This window comes from Eretmochelys imbricata, chromosome 11 (genome assembly GCF_965152235.1).
Source record: "Eretmochelys imbricata isolate rEreImb1 chromosome 11, rEreImb1.hap1, whole genome shotgun sequence".
NCBI classification, from domain to species: Eukaryota; Metazoa; Chordata; order Testudines; family Cheloniidae; genus Eretmochelys; species Eretmochelys imbricata.
In genome coordinates this window covers 57,602,869-57,630,709 of record NC_135582.1, presented here as the reverse complement: position 1 = coordinate 57,630,709, position 27,841 = coordinate 57,602,869, and the positions used below count along the sequence as shown (strand labels likewise).

General features: G+C 40.3%; 1 protein-coding gene across 1 annotated transcript in view; it reads right to left on the bottom strand.

The window, feature by feature from the left end:
• The window catches only part of PLCL1 (phospholipase C like 1 (inactive)), a 305,227-nt gene that overhangs the window by 34,394 nt on the left and 242,992 nt on the right, over positions 1–27,841 (bottom strand). The window contains exons 2-4 of the mRNA XM_077829882.1: positions 20,268–22,739; positions 16,749–16,952; positions 5,187–5,262 (exon numbers count right to left, since the gene is read on the bottom strand). Coding sequence (XP_077686008.1) covers positions 5,187–5,262; positions 16,749–16,952; positions 20,268–22,739 — 2,752 coding nt within the window. The remainder of the gene's footprint in view (positions 1–5,186; positions 5,263–16,748; positions 16,953–20,267; positions 22,740–27,841) is intronic.

The following is a 27,841-nucleotide window of genomic DNA, read 5'->3' as shown; positions in this document are numbered from 1 at the left end:
CCTCTCAAGAACCTGATGCTCATCTTTCAACGGCAGAGGACTGGGTGCAAAAACATATTTTTTTAAATCCCAGTTGACAAAAGAAGTTTTACCACCAATCTAAAACAATATAGTCCTGTTTATTGTTTAATCCTCTATTTCTAATATTCAGCTTCCACCTTTAGGGCTCCATGTTTGTTCCTTTATTTTGCTGTGTACTGTCACAATCATTGGTAGACAGTGTGAAGCAAGGTTATGAACCCACATTTCTCCAATGACTCTGCCTTTATTCTGCATTGCTGGCAAGATCACTGGTCTCTGCGTCTCCCTTCCCCCATTGTCTCTGTCTTCAACAGACAGGTACATGTCTTGGAAGGAAACTCAACAGACACGAAAGATATCTGTTTAGCACAGTGCACCAGGATTTAGATTCACAGCTTCTCATTAATCTTAATAGGAGTCATAGAGAAACAACCTAGCACTTCGCACTGATAAATTATTTCATAAACTCTACACTGTCTGTCACGGGATACGATTCTTGCGGCCTGTGGAACAGCAACTTTGAACCACAGCCTTCGGAATCCTGTTACATTTCACTGCCAGTTTCTGTGGTAGATATTTGTCAGAGCCATTGCTATCCATAAAAGTTCAGAAAGTCTAAGCGCACACTTCACCCTTCAGATGTATATTTAGTTATGGAAATTAGAGATGGAAAACCTCTTAATGGGGCCATTTAGGCCAGTGGCTCTCAAGGATTTTCATACTGTGTGACATTTCCAGAGTGCAAGCAAGGATTAAGGGACAAAATGAAAACAAACCCACCTTAATACAGTGAGTGTGGCTGCTTGGTTACAGCCCTTCAATTTATACCAGTGTTGTTAATTTCCTCTCCTAGGAAATTTGACTTTCATTAGTACCAAATCACCCCATAACGCCTGCAGCCCCCACTACTCTAATAAATCAAGCTCAGTCTGCAGTTGTTTGGTTAGTCTTCCTGTCTGTTTCCTACATCTCCAATTTTGGTGTAATTCCCTAATTTAAACTCTGCTGAATTGACAACAAAGAAGCATCCAACAAGGAATGACTCAAAACTTTGCAGAGTGTGCAAAGAGGGGCTAATTAATTAATTATTTCTGCAGATTAAAAAAGCCTCTTGAAAGCCCGAGAAAGTCCTGGAATGGGCTTAAGCTAACAGGAAATATCATTGCCAAAAGACTGACAAATGCTTCCCCCTATGACTGAAGAGGCTTTGCAGAGCACCAAGAAGGGTTATAGATGACAGTTTGGGACACTGGTCCTGTTTGGGCAAGGAGACTGGCAGTCAGGGGCAGACACTGGGAAAACGAGGGGGTACAAGTTGGAGAGGAGAGGACAGAAAGGGTCACGTTTGGGAGGAATGGGCAGAAAAGTCTGTATCCACTAGAGAATATTCTTCTCCAGAGCCTGGAGTGGAAACCATGATTTCTGAGACTCATCATTCCTCTGCTTTCAGCACAAAATTTTGAAACCCACTGCCAAAAGGACTGAAGGTAAAAAATCCATTACAATCTACATACCACACAGACTATGCTGACAGCTTGTGCCACACGCTCTCAAAGAAACTGCGGAATCACCTGATCAACATCCTCTACAGCAAACAGGGAAAGATTAAGAATGAGCTCTCAAAAATGGATACTCTCATAAAAAAACAACCTTCCACACAAACTTCCTCGTGGCTGGATTTTACTAAAACTAGACAAGCCATTTACAACGCACACTTTGCTTCTCTACAAAAGAAAAAGGACACTAAACTTTCTAAACTACTACATGCTACAAGGGGCCACAGCAATGGTTCCCTCAACCCACCTAGCAATATTGTTAACCTATCCAACTATACTCTCAGCCCAGCAGAAGCAGCTGTCCTATCTCGGGGCCTCTCCTTCTGCCCCTCCACCCCCACGAACATGATACAGTTCTGTGGTGACCTAGAATCCTATTTTCGACGTCTCCGACTCAAGGAATATTTCCAAAATACCTCTGAACAACATACTAATCCACAGAGGCCTCCCAACCAACACTACAAAAAGAAGGATTCTAGGTGGACTCCTCCTGAAGGTCGAAACAGCAGACTGGACTTCTACATAGAGTGCTTCCGCCGACGTGCACGGGCTGAAATTGTGGAAAAGCAGCATCACTTGCCCCATAACCTCAGGCGTGCAGAACACAATGCCATCCACAGCCTCAGAAACAACTCTGACATCATAATCAAAAAGGCTGACAAAGGAGGTGCTGTTGTCATCATGAATAGGTCGGAATATGAACAAGAGGCTGCTCGGCAGCTCTCCAACACGAGTTTCTACAAGCCATTACCCTCTGATCCCACTGAGAGTTACCAAAAGAAACTACAGCATTTGCTCAAGAAACTCCCTGAAAAAGCACAAGATCAAATCCGCACAGACACACCCCTGGAACTCTGACCTGGGACATTCTATCTACTACCCAAGATCCATAAACCTGGAAATCCTGGACGCCCCATCATCTCAGGCATTGGCACCCTGACAGCAGGATTGTCTGGCTATGTAGACTCCCTCCTCAGGCCCTACGCTACCAGCATTCCCAGCTACCTTCGAGACACCACTGACTTCCTGAGGAAACTTCAATCCATCGGTGATCTTCCTGATAACACCATCCTGGCCACTATGGATGTAGAAGCCCTCTACACCAACATTCCACACAAAGATGGACTACAAGCCATCAAGAACACTATCCCCGATAATGTCATGGCTAACCTGGTGGCTGAACTTCGTGACTTTGTCCTTACCCATAACTATTTTACATTTGGGGACAATGTATACCTTCAGATCAGCGGCACTGCTATGGGTACCCGCATGGCCCCACAGTATGCCAACATTTTTATGGCTGATTTAGAACAACGCTTCCTCAGCTCTCGTCCCCTAACGCCCCTACTCTACTTGCGCTATATTGATGACATCTTCATCATCTGGACCCATGGAAAAGAAGCCCTTGAGGAATTCCACCATGATTTCAACAATTTCCATCCCACCATCAACCTCAGCCTGGTCCAGTCCACACAAGAGATCCATTTCCTGGACACTACAGTGCTAATAAACAATGGTCACATAAATACCACCCTATACCGGAAACCTACTGACCGCTATTCCTACCTACATGCCTCCAGCTTTCACCCTGACCACACCACACGATCCATCGTCTACAGCCAAGCTCTGCGATACAACCGCATTTGCTCCAACCCCTCAGACAGAGACAAACACCTACAAGATCTCTGTCAAGCTTTCTTACAACTACAATACCCACCTGTGGAAGTGAAGAAACAGATTGATAGAGCCAGAAGAGTTCCCAGAAGTCACCTACTACAGGACAGGCCTAACAAAGAAAATAACAGAACGCCACTAGCCGTCACCTAGACTGGATCATAATTCATACATGCCGGGGGTGGGGGGGAGAATTAGAGTTGCACAGGCTGCCCTGGAGCAGTGAAAAGGGAACTTGGGCAGAGTGGACTATCAGATCCATGAAATGTAGTAGGAAATAAAGGCCTGACTATATTGTAATTAAACTCCCATGGCTGGCACATCTCAGCTGATTCAGGCTCCCAGGGCTCAGGCTAAGGGGCTATTTAATTGCAGTGTATATGTTTTGGCTTGGGCTGGAGCCCAAGCTCTAGGACCCGAGTCTAAGTATATACACTTTAATTAAACATCCCTTTAGCTCAATACCGAATCAGCTGACATGGGCCAGCCGTGGATTTTTAATTGCAGTGTGGACATACCCTAAGAGATTGACCCCTCCTGTTTTACACACAGAGTTCACAATTATAAACTCCTCTCTAACTTCCACATTCTTTCTTTGATGTGTACAAGTAGCTCCTGCTAACTTCATTCAGAGTAAAACACAGGCACAGAGTGGGAGATGGATCCTAAGAAGTAGAGTAGTCAACGCAGAATCCACTCATAAATCACAACTGATCATTCCAGCAAAAATATTAGCTGTGAGCAGCTACGGTACCTTACTCCAGAACAAACCTGCTAAGTTCCACTAAATTTCCCACTAATTTTAAGGCTATTTTTGAAGTCTCTGGGCCCCATTCTGTTTCTGGTTATTTCAATAGAGTTACTCCAGATCTAAACTACTGTAAGTGAGAGAGCATCATTTCACACCTGTGACTTTCCTGTTGAGGATTTTACTGTGTGTATATTTCTATGATACCGGAAATAGTTAATAATTATTTTCGGCAGTCTCCTTCATTCAAGGTTGTCCCAGCTTGACAGCCCAGCTCAAGTGATGATTTTGACTAAAATATATATTTAAATAAACAAATCCCATGCCCATCTGATGGAAGCCACAATTCAGAATGTTCACAGGGGGAACAATTTTCTTTATGCTCTATGGAAATAATGGAATGTATATGGATTTAAAGATGTCAATGAAAATTAACATTTGTTAGGGACACATTTGAAAAATAAAACAGTCCCACTGGTGGTTCTAAATGGCTGAAATAGGCTACAACCTAAGCACAGCAGCCAATTCTGAGTCTCAGTTCTGGTGACCAACCACAAGAGTGCTGAAAAGTGATATGATTGTCACTCTACTGGCGAGGCCTGGAAAGAGTAGTTTGGATTTCAAGCATGGGGCAAAGGCAAAAACCAATTTCCACCCTGCTCTTATATTAGGTGAACAAATCAGTAGAATGTTATTGTTAAACCATTCTATGAAATTTTTCTCTACTAAAGATGGAGGAATTAAAGGAATTTATTACAGGGCATTAATTATATTGTTTATTTAAGGAGTGTAATAGACATACGTGGCTCTGGCCTCAGTAGTTTACCAATCCAAAGGCTCCTTCCTGCAAATACTTATCACAGACAGTAGTGTTTACTGCAGTATGTAGTGTTATTGAAGACCACTTATCAGACTCCACCTGAAACCAAAGACTACATTCAGTTGTGAGTGTTTGCAGAAGTGGTCCCTAAGGCCTTGTCCATATTAGAAAAGTTGGAATGGTGTAACTAAATTGTAAAATAAGCATTTAATTGAAGGCCAGAGATGCTTCTCCCCTTTGTACTCCGCTCTAAGAAAAACTATGGCATTCCGTTTCCACCACCTTAAAAATGTGTATAGACATTTATAGATATACTCAACAAGGTATAGAGTTACAACAATGCATACAGAGAATACAACAAAATTACCTGCTTTCTGACACTGAACAATCTTGTCATGAATGGTGTCTGCTGTTTCAATAAGAAACCTGCTCTCCTGAATCATCTGTCAGAAAACAAATGGAAACCAGGTTGCTATTACCAGGCTTTAGTTAAATATCTAGCTCTCAGACAAGTATTAAGAAGGTACCATTTAAAAAGAGCTCTGCTGTGTAAGTAAGACTAAAAAGATTATTATCAGTCAATCATATCAGATCTCCCAATTCTGTGTCAAGGTAAATGACAGTTGCTCAGGAAATGTTTTGTTGCAGAAGTCAGAGAACAGCTGTTTTACATCAGACAGACATAATTTTAAGCAATATAAAGGAAACAGAAGTGGTGTCAATAGAGAACAGAGCTAGCAGACAAACACTAACTTAAATCTACGATTGTATTTGAAAATGAAGCCTTTCTGTGCTTACTAGGTTTTTGGTTTTTTATTTGAATGAAATCAAAGAATTAGAATTATGGCTCTTCAGAGTAAATACATGTAATTTTTTGTACCCTAGCAAAAACATGTATTGACCCATTAAGGGCCCTGCATCAGGAAGGTATTTAAGCCCATGTATAACTTTAAGCACTTGAGTAGTCCAAATAACGTCATTGTTTGTTTTTCTCTTTGGAGGAATTCAGAGAACAAACTCTGCAGCTCAACTATAGTACTCAAGAGTTAAAAAGATTTAACAAACCAACCAACCAACAAAAAGTAGTTGACTTCAGTGGGAATACTCATATCTTTAAAGTTATACATGTTCAAGTACCTTCCTGGATTTAGGCGGTTGGTAAAAGGAAAATACATAAACCAACATCCATCAGCCATGTAGTAAATGCTCTGAGCCACTCTTCTTGCCATCTTCAGTGAAACTGCATTTCTTCTTTCATGCTTGCAAACCTTCCAAACAGTTTCAAAAGCCCAGTCAAGCAACCAAGTTGTTTCAATGCTAACTTTTGCAAAAATTGTGAGATGTAGCATGTATATCTGTTACAGGAAGGAAGAACATGTACAAAGATAAAACACATAGGCTTGCATATAATCTTATTCTTACTGGTATAAATCAAGAGTAACACCACTGAAGCCAATTGAGTTAAAACAGCATAAAATTGATATAAATGAGATAAGAATCAAGCAGATAGTTTCATAGTTTTACATCCTGCTGTTACATAAGTTATGATATGCAAACTTGGCCCAAATGCTGCAACTGTTTTTTTTTTTTTAAAATTCCTGTGTTCAATTGTGTGAAATATGAAAGAATTTATGTCCTGATCCTGCACCATTGACCTCAATGAGGATCTTGTGTCTGACGTCAGTGGGCATAGAACCAGGACTTTACAGAGAGGCTCAACAATCAAATATTCCCCTGTTCCTCTCACTCTAGACTATCCCATGCAGCACAAAATCTCACTTTCACTACACACTTGAAGCATTTGAGCATTTCATTCATTTTAGAGCTGCACAGAGCACTAAGTATACGAGGCAGCATATGTGGGCAATTTACATGTATGATTTAAGGAAATTTTTTTGTCAAATAAAGCCTGCAATCTACATGAAACCTAGCATTCTCTAGACCTGAGAAAATACGACTTTTTTATTAAAAGTTATTTACTGTTTTCAAATATGGAAAACAGTTGTCCTTATGCACCTTTAGAATTAATAGTATGCTGAATAAGACTAAAGATATCATTAAACTTAATATCCCTAAAGCAGGTGACAAAAAGGCTTGGGAGAGAACAGAGTTAAGTTTCTTTTAGAAATAAAAACAACAAATAATAATTTATACTACAGTCTTGCCTAAAGGCTCAAATCGAGAGGGCAACCAGTTGTGCTCAGCAATGTACAAATACAGAGTATGACAGTCCTTGCCCTGAGGAGCTTATAATCTAATTTAAGAGAAGACACAGCAAGTGGGTGTAACAAACAGTAGGAAACACTGGAGAAAGGAGAACAAGGGAAACAATGAGAATATACATTAACATAGGCCAGATACACGTACAACTAGATTTTGCCAGGAGGGGACTTTGGGCCAAATTCATTTTTGGTTTAATTGACAGTGGGATGATTTTGGCCCCAATGATGTTAAAATACAATGTAACTCATTTCAATAACAGAGTAATGTTTACAAAGTATTTAAAGATATTGGTAATTTATTGAGTGTTAATGTTCCAATTACAGATCGGTCTGCATTAAAATCCTGATGGCCCCAAACTTCCCAGCTAGCTCCTATCTATAACATGCTGCTCCAAAATCCTGGATGTGTAAGTCTCAATTTTTATATTATAATTATATTATATATTAATTATAATTATATTATATATGTTGAATTAGACATCTCTATGTCTAAATAAACATATAAAAACTATACTTAATACAAATATTTTGCTGCTTTGACATACTCAGGACACCAAGGAAACAAAATCCATTGCCCCCTGTATTCATATAGAAAACAGGTGGCTTGATACAGCTTCACATGATAAAATTATTTTTTGTCAAAATAAGCCTCCTGGACTGAAACTTGTTTCTATAGTATCCAATGCCTTTCCTTCTTTATTACTTGCTTGTTCATGCATCATGCTGATTTTTTCTCTTTTCATCTGAGAGAAAATGGCAATTTCTAACAATCCTCTGGCTTTTCTACACCATTGCACACAGTAATTTTGCATTAAAGGAGCCTTTCTGCCACCAGCTATGAATCCCAGAGTGTGGTCTCAACAGTGGAGAGAGCAAAAGTCTTTCAAAAAATTGCACCTTACCACTGGCCCAAGATACAAAGAAGATTTGCATGTATTGTCATGGATGGCAAAGAAACCTGGTAGAATTTCATCAATAATACTCAGCACTTATACAGGCCTCATTCAATAAGGTGCTGAGTGCCTCCACTGAGGTGCTGAGTGCCCTCATCTCCAACTGGTTTCAACAAATGGGGTGGAGGATGCTCAGCATCCCACAGGATTGCCAACACACTGCTTTACAAATGATTGGCCTGTCCTCCAACTCCTGCCTGGCATTAATTTACTAATCCTCAGAACACCCCTATGAGGCAGGATTTAGATTAAGTACTGATATGCCCAATTTAAAATGGAAAAACAGCAGGAGAGAGGCTAAGTGACCTGCCCAAGGCACATGTCATAGATAGGTTTGGAAGTCCAGAATTCTTGGCTTTTGGTTGTGTGTTCTGATCTCTTAACCACACCTATGAGGCCTTCACATAGCTCAGCATCCACTGCATGTATAAATCCTATCATCAGTAAGACCTCAGAAAATTGCATTGATATGAATGTCCTGCAAGCCTTCAATTTCTATATAAAATTATGTAAACTATGAAAATTGATCACCTTCTACCACTGACTGCACCTCTTCCTAGGAGTTTATGGTAGGGTTATCCTCAGACTATCCAACAGAGATATTGAATAACCATTACAATGGTTTTCATGGGAGAAGCTACAATGAAAGGTCAAGTTTCCTTTACTCAAATACCATGTAGAGCGGTCCCCCTCTCTTGATGCTGACAGTTGAATCTTGCTGCTGTCAACACCCCCAGGATAAAGCAATGAAAACAGAATTGCATAGTAGAATTGAGCCTGTTAATGTTTGCAATCCTGTCTGTAAATTTCATGTAAAATTAAGCAGCCTTTGTCCCAGTGGAACAAACATGAGAAGGCAATTTAGATTTGAGAGCTTCCCCAATACACTTGATAGGAGGCAAAGGAGTAACTTCTCTACCACTGCACCGAGGTGAAGAAGAAATAATCTTTAGTCTATAAAGTGACATTCCTTTTCAATGGTGGGTGGTTTTCAGAAAATATAAAGTATAATCCATCAGGGTATTTACATGAATTGACCAATTTAAAATGAATTTTTCAAATGTCATTCATCAATCATGATGTTCGTGGTTTTTTATTTTTTAAATAAAAAAATTCTTATTGTGACATACCAGGGTATATTCCAGACTAATGAGCAATGATGTCACCTCTGCCCTGCACCCTGGGTTGCCTTCATATTTGTTTGGATGCCTCCTACCAGTGCCCCTCACAAACAGCCTTCCAGCATGCAAGCCATCCCCCGAGCATCTGTGTTTAACTGTAGCCTGCCAGCCACACTTTGGCTTTCACCAGCCTTGGTTATACTGCATGGTGACCCCAGCACACCACTAGTCTCAGATTTGCCCCCAGAAATGTATGTTCTGTACTGCCCAGCCTGGACATTACAGATCGTGAGTCCATTATTCCTGTAAGGAATTCCTGTAATGTAAGGGAATAATATGTATGTAACTTGTCACCCCAAAAGGAGTTACCCAGACACTTCAACTTGAACACACTGGATCAGATAAAACACTAAAACAAGTTTATTTACTACAAACAGATTTTAAGTGAGTACAAGTAATGAGGCATAAAAGTAACAAATGATTACAAGAAAAATAAAGATAAGATGTTTAGTAAAACCTAACTTATCAAACGATATCAAATTCAAGCACAGTTTCTCACCACATGCTTTCAGCAGTTTTATGACCAAACCCTATAGGTCATGACCCTCCCCGCAAAGTCCAATGCTTGCTTCCTTTGTCGCTTCAAGTACAGTGAATGTGATGGGCAGGGAGAGAAAGAAGGGGATGTCTTGGAGTGTCCGACCCTTTTTTCACAGTCCTGTCTTCCCTTTGAGAAGTGTTTCCAGCTGGGAGCAAGGAGACAGGCAATCTGTGTGGAAGGGAACTTCGTGCGGTTTCTTTGCTAAGATGTAGATTTTTTTGCCCCTGACTCCTTTCCTTCCAAAGAATGGCCACTTATCAGGTAACAGTCCATCGGCCTTGTTTACACCTGGTTGATGCATGAGCTTACCTTTGTCTCTGAGGAACTGGTTTGGCCACTCCCCAGACTTATCTGGAGAATATACTTTCAGTCATGATCTGAGCTTATGTTTATAAGTTTATATATTATGCTGTTATGTGCATTTTGCCACATTATTGATCAACAGATTATGAGTTATTTAAATGATACCTCACAAAGCATACTTTGTACAAAGATTATTACAATAATGGGTAGGGTGTGAACACAGGGGTACATTCAGTCACACTTGTCTTAACAGAGACTGCCACAGCCACGATGGCGTTGCCCTTCCCACCTCCATTTGGTGCTTTTCAATTGCAGTTCAATCGGACCGGAGGATCTGGGACTATTGCTCCAATGAAAGTAGCCCCCAGGATTAAAGTTTCTATAGGAACCAATTCTGGGAGAAAGATACAAGTCTTTTGGTAAAATACTTTTAATGGGACAGCCTCCCCATATGGAAAAATAGTACAGGAAACACTTTTAAACTGAAGAAATTAATGATAGGCTGTTTAGATTGATGGAACACGCAAGTGGTTAAGCCTCTAATGTAAGTTTTGTATTTAGTAAGGGGGTGGAAGATATAAAAGCTAGTATGCACATGTTAAATGTTTCAATGAAATAGATTTTTTAATTTAAACATTGCTCAGCAATGATGGAAACAGGAAGGCCAAAATTCTGTTCATCTCATTCACCTGAACTGTCACATTGAAACTAGCCAGGCTTCTTAGACTCATCGAGTTTAAGGCCAGATCACCTAGTCTGACCTCCTGCAGGCCACAGAACCTCACCCTCCCGCTCCTCTAATAGACCCCTAATCGCGGGCTGAGGTACTGAACTCCTCAAATCATGACTCAAAGACTTCAAGTTACCATGAATTCACCATTTACTCCAGTTTAAACCTGCAAGTGACCCATGCTTCAGAGGAAAGCAAAAAAAACCCCAGCGTCTTTGCCAATCTCATCCAGGGGAAAATTATTTCCCAGCCCCAAATACAGCAGTCAGTTAGACCCTGAGCATTTCTGCAAGACCCAACAGCCACATGCCTTGGAAAGCATTCTCTGGAGCAGGGGTGGGCAAACTTTTTGGCCTGAGGGCCACATCGGGTTTCCGAAATTGTATGGAGGGCCAGTTAGGGGAGGCTGTGCCTCCCCAAACAGCCAGGTGTGCCCTGGCCCCTACACCCTATCCGCCCCCCGACCTCGAGCCTCCCCCGGGACCCCTGCCCCATCCAACCACCCCTTCTCCCTGACTGCCCCCAGAATCCCTGCCCCTGACTGCCCCTGCCGCACCATCCAACCCCTGCCTCCTTGGTGACCGCCCCCATTCAAACCCCCTGTTCCCTGCCCTCTGTCCGTCCCGACCCCTATCCACACCCTCACCTCCTGACCACCACCCCGAACTCCCCTGCCCTCTATCCAACTGCCCCTGCTCCCTGCCCCCTTACCGCGCTGCCTGGAGCACCGGTGGCTGGCGGCGCTGCAGCCGAGCTGCCCAGAGCGCCAGGACAGGCGGCCGTGCCGCACGGCTGGAGCCAGCCACGCCACCGCGCAGCACAGAGCACCGGGTCAGGCCGTGGCTCTCCAGCTGCGCTGCCACCCAGAGCATTGCGCCGGCAGTGCAGGGAGCTGAGGCTGCAGGGGAGGAGGAAGAGTAGGGGAGGGGCCGGGGCCAGCCTCCAGGGCCAGGAGCTCCGGGGCCAGGCAGGAGGGTCCCGCGGTCGCTGTAGTTTGTCCACCTCTGCTCTGGAGTAACTCAGAGTCCTCCTCTAGTGTCCTGCCACCGGCCACTGGGGATATTTGCTACTAGCAATCGCAATTCGGCTACATGGCATTGTAGGCAGTCTTATCATACCATCTCCTCCATAAACTTATCAAGGATCAAGGATGTTCTAGAACTTCCTTTGATGGTTAGAAACCTTCATCTAATTTCAAGCCTAAACTTGTTGATGGCCAGTTTATATCCATTTGTTCTCGTGTCCACGTGGGCGCTTAACTTAAACAACTTCTCTCCCTCCCTGGTAGTTGTACCTCTGATGTGTTTATAGTATGATAAGTAAGATTTGGTTCAAACATAACAGCACTATGGTATGCAATAAATGAGAAGCAGAAAGTGAAACTTACAGTGAATGGAAAATGAAACTGACTTGTCTCATTTCACTGTCTAAATTGAATGAAGCGCAAGGACTTTAAAATCTAATCCACTTCTAGCCATTCATATCAGTTAACTTTCCTTCACTTTTAATAAACTAAGGTGCTAGTAAGATATTTATCTTAACAATAACATCTGAATTCTTTGCCCATATAAATATTAAGTCTTGTATGTATTAAGAGAAAATTAAGTGGAGAATCAATAAAAACAAAGGATTTCTTTTTATAAACTACACTGGTACAAATTATTTCCTTGTTCTTTATATGTTTTTCTGTAACTTGAAAAAGGGAGAGGAAATTATTGTGGCAGCCTCACCAAAAAAAGTGAAAAATTAAAGTGCTACTCTCTCTGGGAAGATAAATGATACAGAGGGATAGTTCAAAAAAATCAAATAATAAATATACCAGACTTTAAGAATAGAAATCAACAACACTAAAAAGGGAGAACTTTTTTTTCCTCTCTCTCTCAGTGGAGTCAGGAGAGAATTTTGAGAGAAAAGCCCTATAAACTCCGTATTCTTGAATGCATCTTTGTCAATGGGGGGGGGGAAGAATCTTGCTCTCCCTCTTCAAAAATATAATCTATTGGTCGAACAACTGAAGTGCAAATTGAATTAATGAAAATGTTAAAAGGATTCGCTCTTTTAACATCAGGCATTTCTTGCAGGCATTTAGGACAAGAAACAGCCAAGCAAGTAATCGTCTGCCAACAAGCCTTGTAAGAAGTGGAAAAATCTAGATGCTGACAGGGTTAGAAAAGGGATAGTGGCTATGTACAAAACCATGATATCTATGCCAATATACAGCAAATTCAGTTTTCTATATGTTGAACATACGCACAACACACTGTGGTAGTAAGAATGCCTATCAAGAATGCTGACATCATTTGGGAGAGTTTGACATATAACAGGTTACAGTAGGACAGCAAAGGGTCTGAATACAAATATCCTGAATTTCAGTTTGATACTGCTCTTTGTTTCTTTACAAATATTTATGGAAAAAATATTATCCCTGAACTGTAAGATTTTTGGGCTTAAAAATGAATACAATCAGCCTTCAAATCAGCAGAAATACTTGCTTTTTTGTTGTACTTTAAGCATATCTATGCTACAAAATAATGAAAGAAAGGCAACCTAATGATATTTCATATTCAGAACTCTGATATCATTCAGGCCCTATTTTGCAGGGAACTAATGGATGTGACTGGGGGGAGAGCAAGATAAACCAAAATAAGACTGGAGGAAGGAAAGAGAAAGATACACAGATGGAGAAAGATGTACACACAGATGGAGAGGGGAAAAAAGAGAGAAAATACAGTAAGAAATCTAAAAATTGCTCTTACCACACTACACCCATATCTATATAAAAATATGCAACCAAACTCTAAAACCAAATATCAATACAAGTTTCCATACATAGTTAATTTTCACAAGTTGGACCAAATGCTGCTTTAAGTTATGCTTGACATCAGTGTATTACAACATTTGCTTGGCAGTGAATACTAGTGAAGTTAGCCACCCCTCTCATTTTTACTTGTTCAGAGCTGTCTGAAAAATGATTCTTTGGTGCTGAAATTGCCTCAGTTGAAAGACAAATTTTGTTGGGAAAGTTTGGAAAATCTGTTCAGTCATTTTTGAATGACGCACGTGAAAAAGATGTACCTCTCCCATTGGAATAAAAGACTATATATATCACACTTGTGTCCACACAGATAATTCAAATAGGGCTGAAATTCGAAGTGTGGTACACTTTGACAGAAGTATTTGTATCTGCACAGGAGCTGGGGTGTCTGTGTGCAAAGAAGAGTATTCGTTTATTTATTATTTGCTAAATATAACTTGTGTTTAAAAAGCTTTAGTCTTCCAATCAGGGAGGAAAAACAATACCGTGCAACTTAGATGAATGGTTACCACAAACAGCTAACAGTTTAAATGAACTATTCACAAGCAACCAGAGGCTCAAATTTGTTTGCATAAGCTATTTTGCATATGAATATTGAATGCAGACACAGGAATCGGACTCTTTTTTAGAACAATTCACAACTACAAAAGTGCTAAATTACTTGTATAATTATTTGCAATAAACAATTCAACCATCTCTACTTTCCAGCTTAGCTTCTGTCACTTTCACCATGCTAAATATTTCCCTTTTAAATGTGATCAATGAACTTTTAAATGAATTTGACAGGTTCTAAAATGAGCTGCATGCTGCCCACCTCAAAGAAGATTGCTGTGACAACCTTTGAAGAAAGTGAGCAAGCACAAGTGAAGGTGAAAATGAAGAAATCCAGGAAGATTCCTATTACATGAAAAAATCTGAATTGTAGCTTTACAAATGAAACATTATATTATACAACTGTAGGTGGGTGAGTATTAGTGATAACAGTTAGGGGGAATCAATTGATCATATATGATAATAACCAAATCTACGAGTAAACTTGGAAAATAAACAGCTATAAACCATGTTCCTGCATTTTCATATATTCTTCAAAATAGATAAATTAATTTTTCTGCCAACACTTCCTCTAAGTTTCTTGCTTTTAGTTGATTCCATCCCTTTTTCTACTTTGTGGATCTCTTATACACCCTGGATTTCTTCAGAGGATTCTTTTTCTCCATGAAATGTAGAATTGAAGGTAAGTTCCACCAAACTACTGCAGAGAGGCCTTTTTTTTTTTTAATGAAACAAATATGAAATTCTTCTGAGAGACTCTCTCAAACAAAACGTTAAGGTAGCACAATTTGAAACATCCCACGTACTTTGTTTCTGGAACTGTAACTACAGTACTTTTCAAGGTTCTATAATAATTTAAAAAACACCTAATTGTCCAGGAAAAAAGCAAACAAACCACAGAAAATGATCTTTGTCTAGCATGCCTGTTGACAAAAGCACAATCCAATATAACAGACAGCTAATTGTTTTCAAGATCAGTGCTACCGGTCTCAGAGCATCTGCATCATCATTCATGTGGAATAGCCAAGCTGTCTATGCCCCATTAAACACATTGACAGAGTTTACCATTTGCATGGAAAAAAAGGTATGTTCAGATGACAGGCTTCCCCACAGAAAAAATACAACACTTGTAGCATTTTTTTTAAATCAGAGATTAATTTTCATAACATCCCATAACAGTTCTGTTAAAGCAATTAAAAATACATCTCAAACATAAGAGATGTGCTACATTAAGGTATTTAATAGACAACTCAGTGTTCATATGAATCAACATTTTTGTGTGTAGGGCAAACAAGGCTCCAGCTGCGTAAACCCAAGAGTAGCCCTTTGAGGTTAATGGACTACTTAGGTGAGTAAAGGAATAGAGCAAGTGTCTGCAGAACCAGTCCTTAAGATTTGAAATCTTCTCCACCTCTTTTATTATTTGTGTATGTTTTACATGGTGTTCTGCCAAAGTCTCCCTTTGTATTCAGTTTTATGAATACAAGCCCTTTCAGTTGAGAACTGTTGGACAAAAACAAAGATTGTCCCTTTCTGCTCTATTAATCTCCTTATTTCTTAATTTATCCCCACATGTTTCTTGCATAACTTAAATTCAGAGTTCACTAAAGCTTCCTAGTTTGGGTTCACTTTTACCGGCATAAACATACACTGGATCCCATTTTTCACCTGTCACATGGACTGACATTTCCTCTAGTAGAAAGAAATTTCTTAAGGTTAACAACCACTTCTCTATGAAAAAGAATCACCACCTGAGTCATTGCAAATGACAATAAGGAGGGGTGGCATTTTTCACTGTCTCGTCAATAAACACTTTAATAACTTTTTTCAACAGTTGAAGGTGTAATCCCCACACACAGACACTATATTATACTTTCAAATATTAATGTTGAGATACATCGTTTACTCTTTCATCAAGAAAAGACAACAGATTTCAATATTCTGCATACTGACATGATCTAAAAAAGAAAATATGTATTGAGAAAAACTTTGAAAAATAGGGACTTATTCTTTTTAGAAAGGAATTATATTTGAACATGTTAAATCATCAGCCTAAAACAGATGAAGCTGGGGGAAAATACTTTAGAGAAATATGTGGACTCATGAACCAAGATCGTTTTTTATTTATTTCATTCTGTCTCTTTCGTATGCTCTTAGTCAGTTTTCCATCATGAAGAATTTCTAGGTAAATTTCCCAGTGGTTTATTCTAGTATTATTTGAAACATACCTTAAAACAAAAAAAACATGAGAGCAAAAATACTGTCTGTTAGGATCTTGTACAATTTTAGCTATTTACTGCATAATCTAAGCTTTCACTAAAAATAATGAGTTGTATTAGTCCTTTCCACTGCTAAAATAATGCTCCCTGTATGTCAATATCTTGCTACCCTGTAGCTGAAACTTTGCAGAATTTTATCTCCAGCCATATAATTCACTACAATCAAACTGCAGGTAAGTGAATACAGACAAATCTATCGCATGATTAAGGGCCAAATCTTGCTTATCTTATGCATATGAATAGCCCCACTAACCTCAATGGGACCTCTCACAAGAGTAACAGAAGCATGAATTGGCCCACCATATTTCAAAATTATAACACAGTAATAAAAATACAGTTATAAAAGTTCATACCAGATCATATGCAGCCATAAGCTTTTTCTGCACATCAGGCATGGTCCCCAGAGGCTCCAGGTAAGGGAATGTATCTTTCATATAGACAGTGGCAGAGGGAATATTGTCACTGTTTATGAGCCGTGAGGACAAAGTCAAGATGCACTGCTTCAGACTGGCAATTGGAGGGAGTCCACAAAGCTCTTTAACTGACACAATTGCATTCTGTGGGGAAAAAATGGATTTCCATTTACTGTAGCTCACCATCCCATTCTGGTTTATAAAAGTAAGTCAACTAATGCCTCTTACACACACACAAGGTTCATGAGCATTTGGAAAATTCTAAGAATAAGTCTGTCCCTGTGATCATACCGTTTTGAGTTCATTCAGAATACAGTGTCAGTGAGGATAAGAAACTCATAAGAATTAAAAGATAATCTGCAAAGAGTAAAATAAAAAAAAGGGTTGTGACCTTTGTTGCTTCTTTATGATTTTTATAGAAGGCCTGAAAAATATTTATCTCCTTTTTTTAAAATTTAGGAAGATCAGAAATATAAACTCATCTTCCCTGATTTTGCTCAAGCGTTCAAAGGGTTGGAGTACTCAACCCTTACCTGATTGAGGGGAGGGGAATTTACTTTTTCACAAATAAAACTTTTATCCCAAAACTTTGTCAGCAGTTTGCATTAGGGCTTGTCCATATAGAGACTTCCTGCATGGCAAGCCACTGTAAGTATCTACAGTGCACCAGCTTGCTGCACGTTAACATCCCATGTGGACACTGCTACAGCACATTGAAATTTCTACTAAGCTGCACTCTGGAAATTTCACTGCACTGTAGCAGTGTCCATACAGCAAGCTATTGTGTGGCAAACGGGTGCATTGTAGATTCACACCCTGGCTTGCTTATCAGTAACTCGCAGTGTAGGCTAACAGCTGTGAAAAAAAAAAACAAACAAAAACAAAAGGGCCAGATTCTAAAGTCCAGCTCTTCTATGCCCAACGCAGTTTTATGCTTTCTGTTCCTGGTCCAGCATCAGTCTGTCCTGAGGCACCATGGAGCAACTTGAGGGCTGGTGTTAGTGCCACTGGCTCTCCACCACCGCAGCTGGATGGTTCAGCAGCTGGAGATCACCAGGCTCTAGATGTGCATGTCTAGAGGTACCCAGCTTCATTCCCTTTAACTCAGATCTATACCACCTGCAAATTCCCCCATGCTGGTGGAATGCGCAGACAGACAATCTGCCAGCCCCACAAGTGCTCTGCTCTGGCAGACCAAGTACAGTGCAGCCAGGATTTGGCTCAAAGAATTTTAAATAGTCTGACTAAAAAGCTCTTCCCCTCAAGTGCGCAGATTTCAATCTCTTATGTTAGAATGACACCAGTTCTCTAATTGTCCATTGTCCTCCAGCAAACATAAATTGGAAAAATCTGATGTTTCTCACGAGAAAAGCGAGCAAGAGAAAAATCATTGTCTTTAAGGGCTGCATTGTGGATCAGAAAAAATAAAAAAGGGCACAAACATTTTTTCTCTTTTATCGGTCACCTGTAAGAAAACCAGGTGACCCAGGTCAAACCTAATTAAAACTCCAGAATGTATGCAGAAGTCAGCAGACATGTGGTTGACTTGTCCTCATGATTTATCTTCTTCCAACCATTGTTGCCAAAATCCACAAAAATCCGAGTAAGAGAACATTGTAGCAACCAATAGAACACAACTGTTACCATACTGCATTTTAGACCCCTGTGAGGATACAAAAATTTGGATCCACATCCGATCTGCATCCACAATAATGAACTTGTGACCCGCACTCCACCTTTTATATGTATTCGCATCTGCACTTGCACCCAATGTCACTGTTAGAGCCCAGCGAGGATACAAACATTTGGATCCGTATCTGGTCCGCAAAGATAGTAAACAATACAGCTGCATCCACAGATGCAGATATCCGCAGATATAAAGTGGATATCTGTGGATTTGCAGGAGTCTCTATTTTTGTAGGTCCGGCATCAGAAAATGTTCCAGTAATTAACAGAAGCTCTTCTGTTAACCAAATATATTTGAATGGTGTACTAGAAAATAAAATCTGCTGTCTGGTTGTCATACAAAGCATCTTTGAGAACAAGATCTAGAACCAAAATTTAATTTTTGAACACACACTAATAATATTTTAGGTCAGGTTTATAAATTATTTTCTGGTTATACTACTTAGTGTATACAGCTGTAATCTAATATTTATTGTTACAGAATAAAGGAATGTAAGGGAACAGAAGATGGAGTCAGAGGTTCAAGTTAGTTATTTTCAAGTCCTGCAAGGAAGAAAAGCCTGGGAAGAGTTTCCCATTCTTAAAGATATGCTTAAGATAGTCCTTTGAGAGTGATTTATAACTTATGTCATTTTGTAAACCTTTCCAGCTGCCAAAACTAAATTTCCTTTAGACTCTGTCCAGAACTACAGGGTCAGTGAAGTAATACAAAATGTGTTCTTGTCCAGGGATAAATACACTGTTTCCTTTGCTTTACCAAGGAAATAGCTATTGTACATTCTCCTATATAAATAACATTTTTATTGGTTAACCCTATTAAGTTTTTTTTCCTCTTTGGCAGCATCTACACCACAGATCTGATTTTCTCCTAACTGAACCAGTGAGAATGCATGAAATTAAGCACGAATTGTTCAAACCTGCCATGCTGACTCACGTTCTGAACCATTGCAGTTTACTCCCGTCCATTAAACTTTTTCAATTGCAAACTGGGTGCTTACCCCACAGTTCCTAACACATCTATAAGAACTGGATTCTGGGACTATGGTACTGTACCAGGAGGTCTATCCATTTCAGCCCAAACCGTGTTAATGCTGTCCACATTGCATTGAACCAGTTCAGACATAACCAGCATTTAGCTAAAAGCAAAATGTAATCCAAATGGTATTTGGTTGACATGTTAAATGTATAGAGCACGTGTGGTATAGGGAGGAATGCGTTTTAGGTAGGCTCACATAGTTCTTAGCAGAATACACATCTGTAATGTAGACAAGACCGTAATGACTCATACCTTTGGGTGTTTCTAGGCACATGCAGGTACACACACACACACACACACACACACACACACACACACACACACTTTTCTCTCATTAGCAAGATAAAGGTAAGCTGACATTCTTCAAAAAGGAGACAGGATGGGATGTCTCTCTAGTCCTATGGTCTGGAGATACAAGCTAGTCCTCAACTCAAATCTCCCAAATAGCTAAAATCAGCAGAGTGGGTTTTGATTTTTTTTCTTTTAAATATTTTTAAAAAATTAAACAGATGCTTAGCCTGACATCTATATGTTAATTAACCTCAGTAAATATCAAGCTTTTGCAAATCAGCACTTTCTGTATTTAAATGGCAAGGGCTAGATATTCCTTTTAGTTCTACAGGTATAATTTTGAAGCAAGTCCATTGACTTCAATGGAGTTACACTGCTGTGACTGAGATCAGAATCTTTACCCAAGTGTTCAGTACAAAGCAATAATGAAGTAAAAAGTTTCATACCTGCATGTTTTCTCTCATGTCAGTGGCCTCTCGTAATGGATGCACTGCTAGTTTAAAGATATCATCTATAATCTTAAGGCTTGTGTTCCTCAGCATGGTATACTCGCTTCCTTTCTTTCCTATTCTCACCGACAGACTGCGCTTTTGTGCTTTTCCTCCTCCACTTCGATTAGTTATTGCAATGTGAACAAAAAGTGTAACATGCTCCATGATATCTCCCACAAAAGAGCGCAAGGGTATATGTCGATATCCAGGCTGTAAACATTCAAGTGGTATGGTATACTGGCCTATGAACTCATCACCAATATAATCATCATCCAAAACAACAAAACGGATCATGGCAAGCTCTGGTAGATTTATTTGGAACTCAAAACTTTCATCAAAAATAGGATTGTCACTGTTTTGCTGAACAGTTTTAGTTCTTAGTTCTGCACAGTCTGCAGGAATTCCATGAATTTCTATGCAAACATATGGGTCTATGACATCCCCTTTTGCACAAGCTCCCTTGGGCTTTGGAAAGTTCTGACCACTGATAATTTTGACATGTAGAACTTGAGGAGAGACCCCTGGAACGATGCCCTTTGTATTTGCACTAAAGTAAGATACTTCATCACGCATAACTGAAGGTCTAAGGACATAGCCACATCCCCCATTCTGTAAAAACCAGCCAGTATGTAGATCCATCATTGGTCCTGGAGTCTGATAGTTCATTGCCACTATCTGACAACCACAATTCCAAAAATCTTGGGGATTTAAGTTACTAGAGTCTATCCTCATAGTACTTGGGTATATCCTAGACAAAAACTTCTTGTTGTAATTGACAAAGTCCTCTGGATACTCATTTGCAATTCTACTGGCCTCTGCCTCACTGAAAGAGCAGATTTCCCAATAATTCTGACTTTTCATAGATACCACAAAATCTTTGTAAGGGACAGACTTGCATATCGATACCAAATCAGACAACTCTCTGCACAGCCAGATCAGCCTTGGTTCATTCACATAATCTTCAGACATTCTTCGAGATATTTCAGCCTCTTCATCTTCATCAGTGATTTCTCCTTCTAATAAATCCTGGTCAGAGGGAAGCTTCTTCCCTTTCACAATGATCTTCATTTTCAATTTCTCAGGTGATGGAAGGTAGGCTTCTGATGGCAAAGGTGCTTCTGTGTAGAGTTTGTTTCCAAAAATCTTCTTCATATGTTGAACCATTACTTTTTGTTGTTGTATTGAGCAGTGGTTACCCAAGCAGAGGATGAGAGGATACTCTGAAGTAATGAAGGCTAATTTGTTTATTACCTCAATAACATTTCGAAAGGCAAGCGGTGATGTCATGCTATTACGGTTACAAATGATGGGTTCATTATCTGGACCATCACAAACATCAAGTTCAATACTCCTACAATTCATTTTTAAAGCCCTGACATAACCATTGATATCAGCTGGTCCTCTAAACTGGTCTTCTATGAGATAGGTATTGTGAGATGCATTGATATAGTAATGTGATAAAGGCTGCGTCATATCCTGGACAACTTTTCTGTGTTCAGGGTCAAAAATATCACATTCTGGGGACACTAAATACTGAGTAAATCCATCTATTGCAAGAAATCCCTTCAACCGTCCTTCTTGAGAAAGTTCATACCTGCGGATAATGTCTAGACACATTTCTTCAGTTATATGAGCAACTCCTTGCTCAGCTTCTAAAAAAAGCATGAGGTCATTAGCATCTAAATATTCTTTGTTTTTAGATATCTGCACTAGTAAGAAATAAACTTCAGGTCTTGTGCAAAGTTCGCTGAATGCTTCACAAAATTCCTCTTTAGTTACTCGAGTTGTTAGTTTTTCTTTGCTTTTCTGGATTTCCTTAAATTTTAACCTAATCTTTGACTCCTTTAGGGTAGGATTAAGCTGTTTGATTAACTCTACAGATGTATCTTCTAACATTATGCCATTACCATCAACATCTGCAGCTTCAAATACAGTTTTTAGCCACACAAACCGTGGGGTATTCTGGCTGTTTTCCATCAAATCCAGAGGTTGTTTGCTACGAGAAACCAGGTACCGTAAACCTGACACCCAAATGTTGGCCACATCAGCTGAATTGGCAACCAGGTCAAGAGACTCATAGTTCTCCCCATGAATTACAGAGAATGCACAGTCTTCACTAATCTGGTCTGCAAGTCCATTGTTCCTGAATGTTTCAGTGTTCTTCCCTAGTCTTATATCTTTTACAGCAGAAATATCAAGCTTAGCCTTGTCAAGGTCTTTCTTGGAAGGTTCCCAGCGAAGAGCTTGCAAGTCAGGGTCTAAAGTAAAAAAACGATTATAAATGCGGGAATTTGGACGGACTTTCTTCAGTTCACACCCAGCCTGCATAAAACTGATACAGTCACTAGCACTGCTTATTTTCTTCTCTGATGGCATGCTGCTGAAGGACACCGTTTTCTTCCTTCCACATTTTTGGTTGGAAGGATCCTGTAAAATAATTTAAAAAGAATTAAGTACATTTTCTTTGTTCCTTTGGCAAGTGTATATATAATATACAAAGCACAGCTACCTTATATTTGTTTGATCATCAAAACATAAAGCACTATCCCTTCCCATAATTCAATTCTCTACTCAGCTATAGAATATAATTACACAGTGTCTTGCTTGGCTGCAACAACATAGCTGTCACAATCACTCCTGAGAAGCATATTGGGAGGAGAGGGGTTGTGGACAATCAAGGTACCTGGAGAAGTTGGGATTGAGGAGGGTTCACTGCGCAGTGAGAAGCTTCCCAGTTATGGAATTAACCTGTAGGGTTGCTACGGGGATGAAGGGAGTGGGGGGGAGATCCTAGAAGAGCCCGTGGCGGCAGGGGAAGAGTTGAGGTAGAAGGGAAAGCCTGGGCAGGTGGGAGATGGCCCTGCCCTCACTCTGACCCACTTTCCATTCCCCCGCTTCAGTGTTGCCCCTCTCTCGCCATATCTGGTGTTTCCACAAAGCCCCAGCCGCTGGCGTCAGGGGAAGACGGGAGACTCGCAGCGGTCACTGACAGGAAGGTACATTTCCAACCCTCCAGGCTGCAGAGAACAGCCTGGGAGCACGAGCTGAGCCCTCCCTGGCGGCTCAGCGACCAGAAGGGAAAGAACAACAGGCCTCACGGGCCGCGGCCAGGGTAACAGCTCACCACCCAAAGCCGGCCGGGGAGCCCGCTGGGCTGGCAATGCTGCGTTGCCTTCCGGCCCCCAGCACGGGCTCCCGCTGGCTCCTGTGCCCCGTCGCGCCCAACCCCGGCTCCACCCTATGCACCAGGAGGACACCAACCTTCCCTCCCGGCTCCATGCTGCCCGGTAATGGGCAGGAGGAGGAGAGACCAGCCAGGCAGGGGGCAGAGAAACTGCCTCGTTACCTGCTCAGCAGGCGCCACAGCAGCTCTCGTGGTCAGGAGGAGCAACTACAGCCCCAAAACCTACTGCCGGCCCAAAGCCAAAGCCTCAGGAGAATTAGTACAGAAAAATATAACCTCCCTATAATCCCTGAAGGTCACAGGGCCTGATTTTCAAATAAGGCCTCCATGTTTGTGTGTGCTATTTTGTGCCCACAACTTGCCGGTAGACAGCATGAATGAAACGCAGGCATAAAACTGCTGGTGCAATTCTTCAATGTTGCAAAACTCTGCCTTCCAAAACAATGACCTAGTTTGAAAACCAGGCCCATATTTCTTGCACTGTAGATCTGACCAGAAAACCAAATACTCAGTAACATAGTATCTTAAGGATCCCACCATGGGTCTAGATAACTTGACCTGTTAAATTAAATCCTAGCATATACTGCTCTGTAAACAGTACAAAAACTAAGTACAAACATCTGCATTCTTGGGATAGCTATTTTGAGAAGGTAGGTCATTGTTAATATTTTCTGTTTTTGAAGTATTTCTCTGTGCTTTATTGTCCATCTTATATACAGCACTCTCCACGTTAGCCCATTCAGTAACGTCTGAAGTGTTATCAAAGAAATACAACAACCATATTCAAAGCCAACTGGCTCTATTGGGAACAATTACAAAACCTCTGAACTTCAGTATTAAAGGTCTTTAGCTAATCTGTCAAGGCAATGAATTAAAACTTTTAATGACAGGCAAAAATTACTCTAGCCATTTATTGTAGCATTTAGTAGGCTAAAATGATTAAAATAGGGAGAAAGAAAGTCAATGAACCCAGCACGTTAGTTCAGCCTTTTTTTTTTTTATTTCACCAGCACATTTTTATGTTCCTGAATCATCATACTGCAATTTAATATATTGCTGGTACGAAAATCTTTAGCCAACAGATGCTAATGAGTATAAATGAATGCAGCCAATTATACAGTAGTTAGTATAAGAGCCTTTTCTTTCCCACTTTTAGATTTTTAAAGAAAAAGTTATTTAAATTTAAAACAACTTTGTGTTTGGTTTTTAGAAAAATTCATATGAAATTCCATATCTCGCGTTTAGCGCAACAGTGCAGATTCCAAAACCAGGAACCTGAATCTACTTCCAATTATTTCAGTGGAAGCAGGAAAAACCTCATACAGCGTTGCCAACTTCTGCAGTTTTATGGTGAGTCTTGTGATATTTGGTGTCTTTCACCCAGTGATATTAATAGGCAGCAGGCTTAAAACAAGCAAAAGGAAGTACTTCACACAACATACAGTCAACCTGTGACACTTGTTGGCAGGGGATGCTGTGAAGGTCAAACTATAACTGGATTCAGAAAAGAATTAGATAAGTTCATGGAGGATAAACCCATCAATGGCTATTCGCCAAGATGATGAGCGATGCAACTCCACACTCTGGGTGTCCCTAAGCCTCTAACTGCCAGATGCTGGGACTGCGGATGGATCACTTAATGATTGCCCTGTTCTGTTTATTCCCTGTGAAGCATCTGGCACTGGCCATTGTCAGAAGACGGGATACGAGGTGAAATGCACCATTGGTCTGAGCCAGTATGGCCGTTCTTAGGTTATGTTCTTAAAGCCCCAGCATCTGTAATCAAAATATTGCATGACGATCTCAGCTTTCAATTAAAATAAAAGGTAACTTTCTAGTCCTCATGATTGTGGGGAAATGGTTGAAAACATTAAACAAATGCACTATAAAGGCTCAGAAACCAGAAGGCGTCTGAAAAGTACCCCAATGTGTGTTTAAAAAAAAACAACAAACACTCATGATTTTTACGCTAGTCTCATATTTTTGGGGGTGACACAGAATTTTTGAATGTTTGGGGGTTGGCAATACCACTCATATTAATTTAGAAAGAATTGACATTTAAAGTCTTCTTAAGTAAATACAGTAACAGACATTTTTGGACTTTGAATCTACAGCAGTCTATACTATGATGAAGGTACCCTGCGCCAGATCCTCAGCTGGGGTAAATCTGTCCCACTGATTTCAGTGGAGTGACACTGATTACACTAGCTAAAGACCTATCATTTTGTCTTTGTCAGAGAGGGCAGCAAGATTTGTTACACAACATGCTCACCAACTGGCTTCTGTGGAAAACAAACAAGTTATTTATTTTTAGTTGTAAAATGGCTGTCGTTTTTTATGACAATGATACCTTGAATCAAACCTAATTTATTTTAGGTGACAAAAATAAGGGGCCTTCCTGGGACCATTGAGTGCTCCCATTAATGCTTGCTCTTAATCTTTAGGGTTTATTGCAGAGAGTTTTTAGTTAGTGTCATATAGCCTATTTAAAAATTGTAGAAAAATAGTTGTTTCTTCTCCATGAAGGACTTTTTCATATCTGTTTATCAAGTCAATCAATTCAAATCTAATCCTGGAGACTAAATATGTAAAACAAGCAGAATTTGGATGTTATTGCAACTGATATGATTATTTTCATTCACATTAATGACTAATCACTCTAATCTACAGTACGATACATGGAGGAGAAAACTATGCAATTTGCAATTGTAAATTGATCCAAGAATGAGCTCATAACCACTCCAGTTGTTCCTTATTTGGTCACTATTGTATAATTTCTTTGTAATGCTTTTAAAATGAAGCCTGACAAATTTGTATATAATTTCATTTAATAAGGCAGTTTTCATTTCAAAATGTAATAATCAAAAACATATTTATTCAAGTTTTGCAAACATTAAATGCTCAAAAAAGTGTTCCCTTAATCTTTGTTAAACTACAGAAGGACCTAGACAAATTGGAGGATTGGGCCAAAAGAAATCTGATGAGGTTCAATAAGGATAAGTGCAGGGTCCTGCACTTAGGACGGAAGAATCCAATGCACCGCTACAGACTAGGGACCGAATGGCTAGGCAGCAGTTCTGCGGAAAAGGACCTAGGGGTGACAGTGGACGAGAAGCTGGATATGAGTCAGCAGTGTGCCCTTGTTGCCAAGAAGGCCAATGGCATTTTGGGATGTATAAGTAGGGGCATAGCGAGCAGATCGAGGGACGTGGTCGTTTCCCTCTATTCGACATTGGTGAGGCCTCATCTGGAGTACTGTGTCCAGTTTTGGGCCCCACACTACAAGAAGGATGTGGATAAATTGGAGAGAGTCCAGCGAAGGGCAACAAAAATGATTAGGGGTCTAGAACACATGACTTATGAGGAGAGGCTGAGGGAGCTGGGATTGTTTAGCCTGCAGAAGAGAAGAATGAGGGGGGATTTGATAGCTGCTTTCAACTACCTGAAAGGGGGTTCCAAAGAGGATGGCTCTAGACTGTTCTCAATGGTAGCAGATGACAGAACGAGGAGTAATGGTCTCAAGTTGCAGTGGGGGAGGTTTAGATTGGATATTAGGAAAAACTTTTTCACTAAGAGGGTGGTGAAACACTGGAATGCGTTACCTAGGGAGGTGGTAGAATCTCCTTCCTTAGAGGTTTTTAAGGTCAGGCTTGACAAAGCCCTGGCTGGTATGATTTAACTGGGAATTGGTCCTGCTTCGAGCAGGGGGTTGGACTAGATGACCTTCAGGGGTCCCTTCCAACCCTGATATTCTATAATTCTATGATTCTATAGCTTTATTAAATCTCAGGGAGGGGACATATTTTCTTCTAGAGGCACGTGCTTACCTAACTTTAAGAAAAGAATCTAATTTACACTCCTCAGTTAGTGGTGGATCGGGTTCCACTAAGGACATTTCGGTGAACTACCTATTTTGTTGTTCCATAATTTGTTTATTTAAAATAAAAAGAGCAAGATTTACTAACAAATCAGGCTGCTTCCATCTGTAAGTAAGCATCAAACAAAGATTCTCCTGATAATTAGATTGTGTTTTCGCCCACCTGAATAAAAGCTATTTAAACAAAATAAAAAACCCAAAACAAACAAAATGTGTTTCTTCTCAGAACAAGCCAGACCCTGGCCTCTGCTCTTGCACCTTTACACTGCTCTAGTGGGGGAGCTAAGGATTCAATCAGTGTGGTGTAGCCAGCTCCAAGCCCTGCTACCTCTCAACCATGGGGGGATGGATGATACAAGATGGAACAATTTAAAGTCGTCTCTGGACTGCTCTCAGTTATGCAAGGGGTCAATCCAGTCCTGCCTGTCCCAGAGACTAGAGGAGAGCAAAGGGGGCTTGAAGCCAACT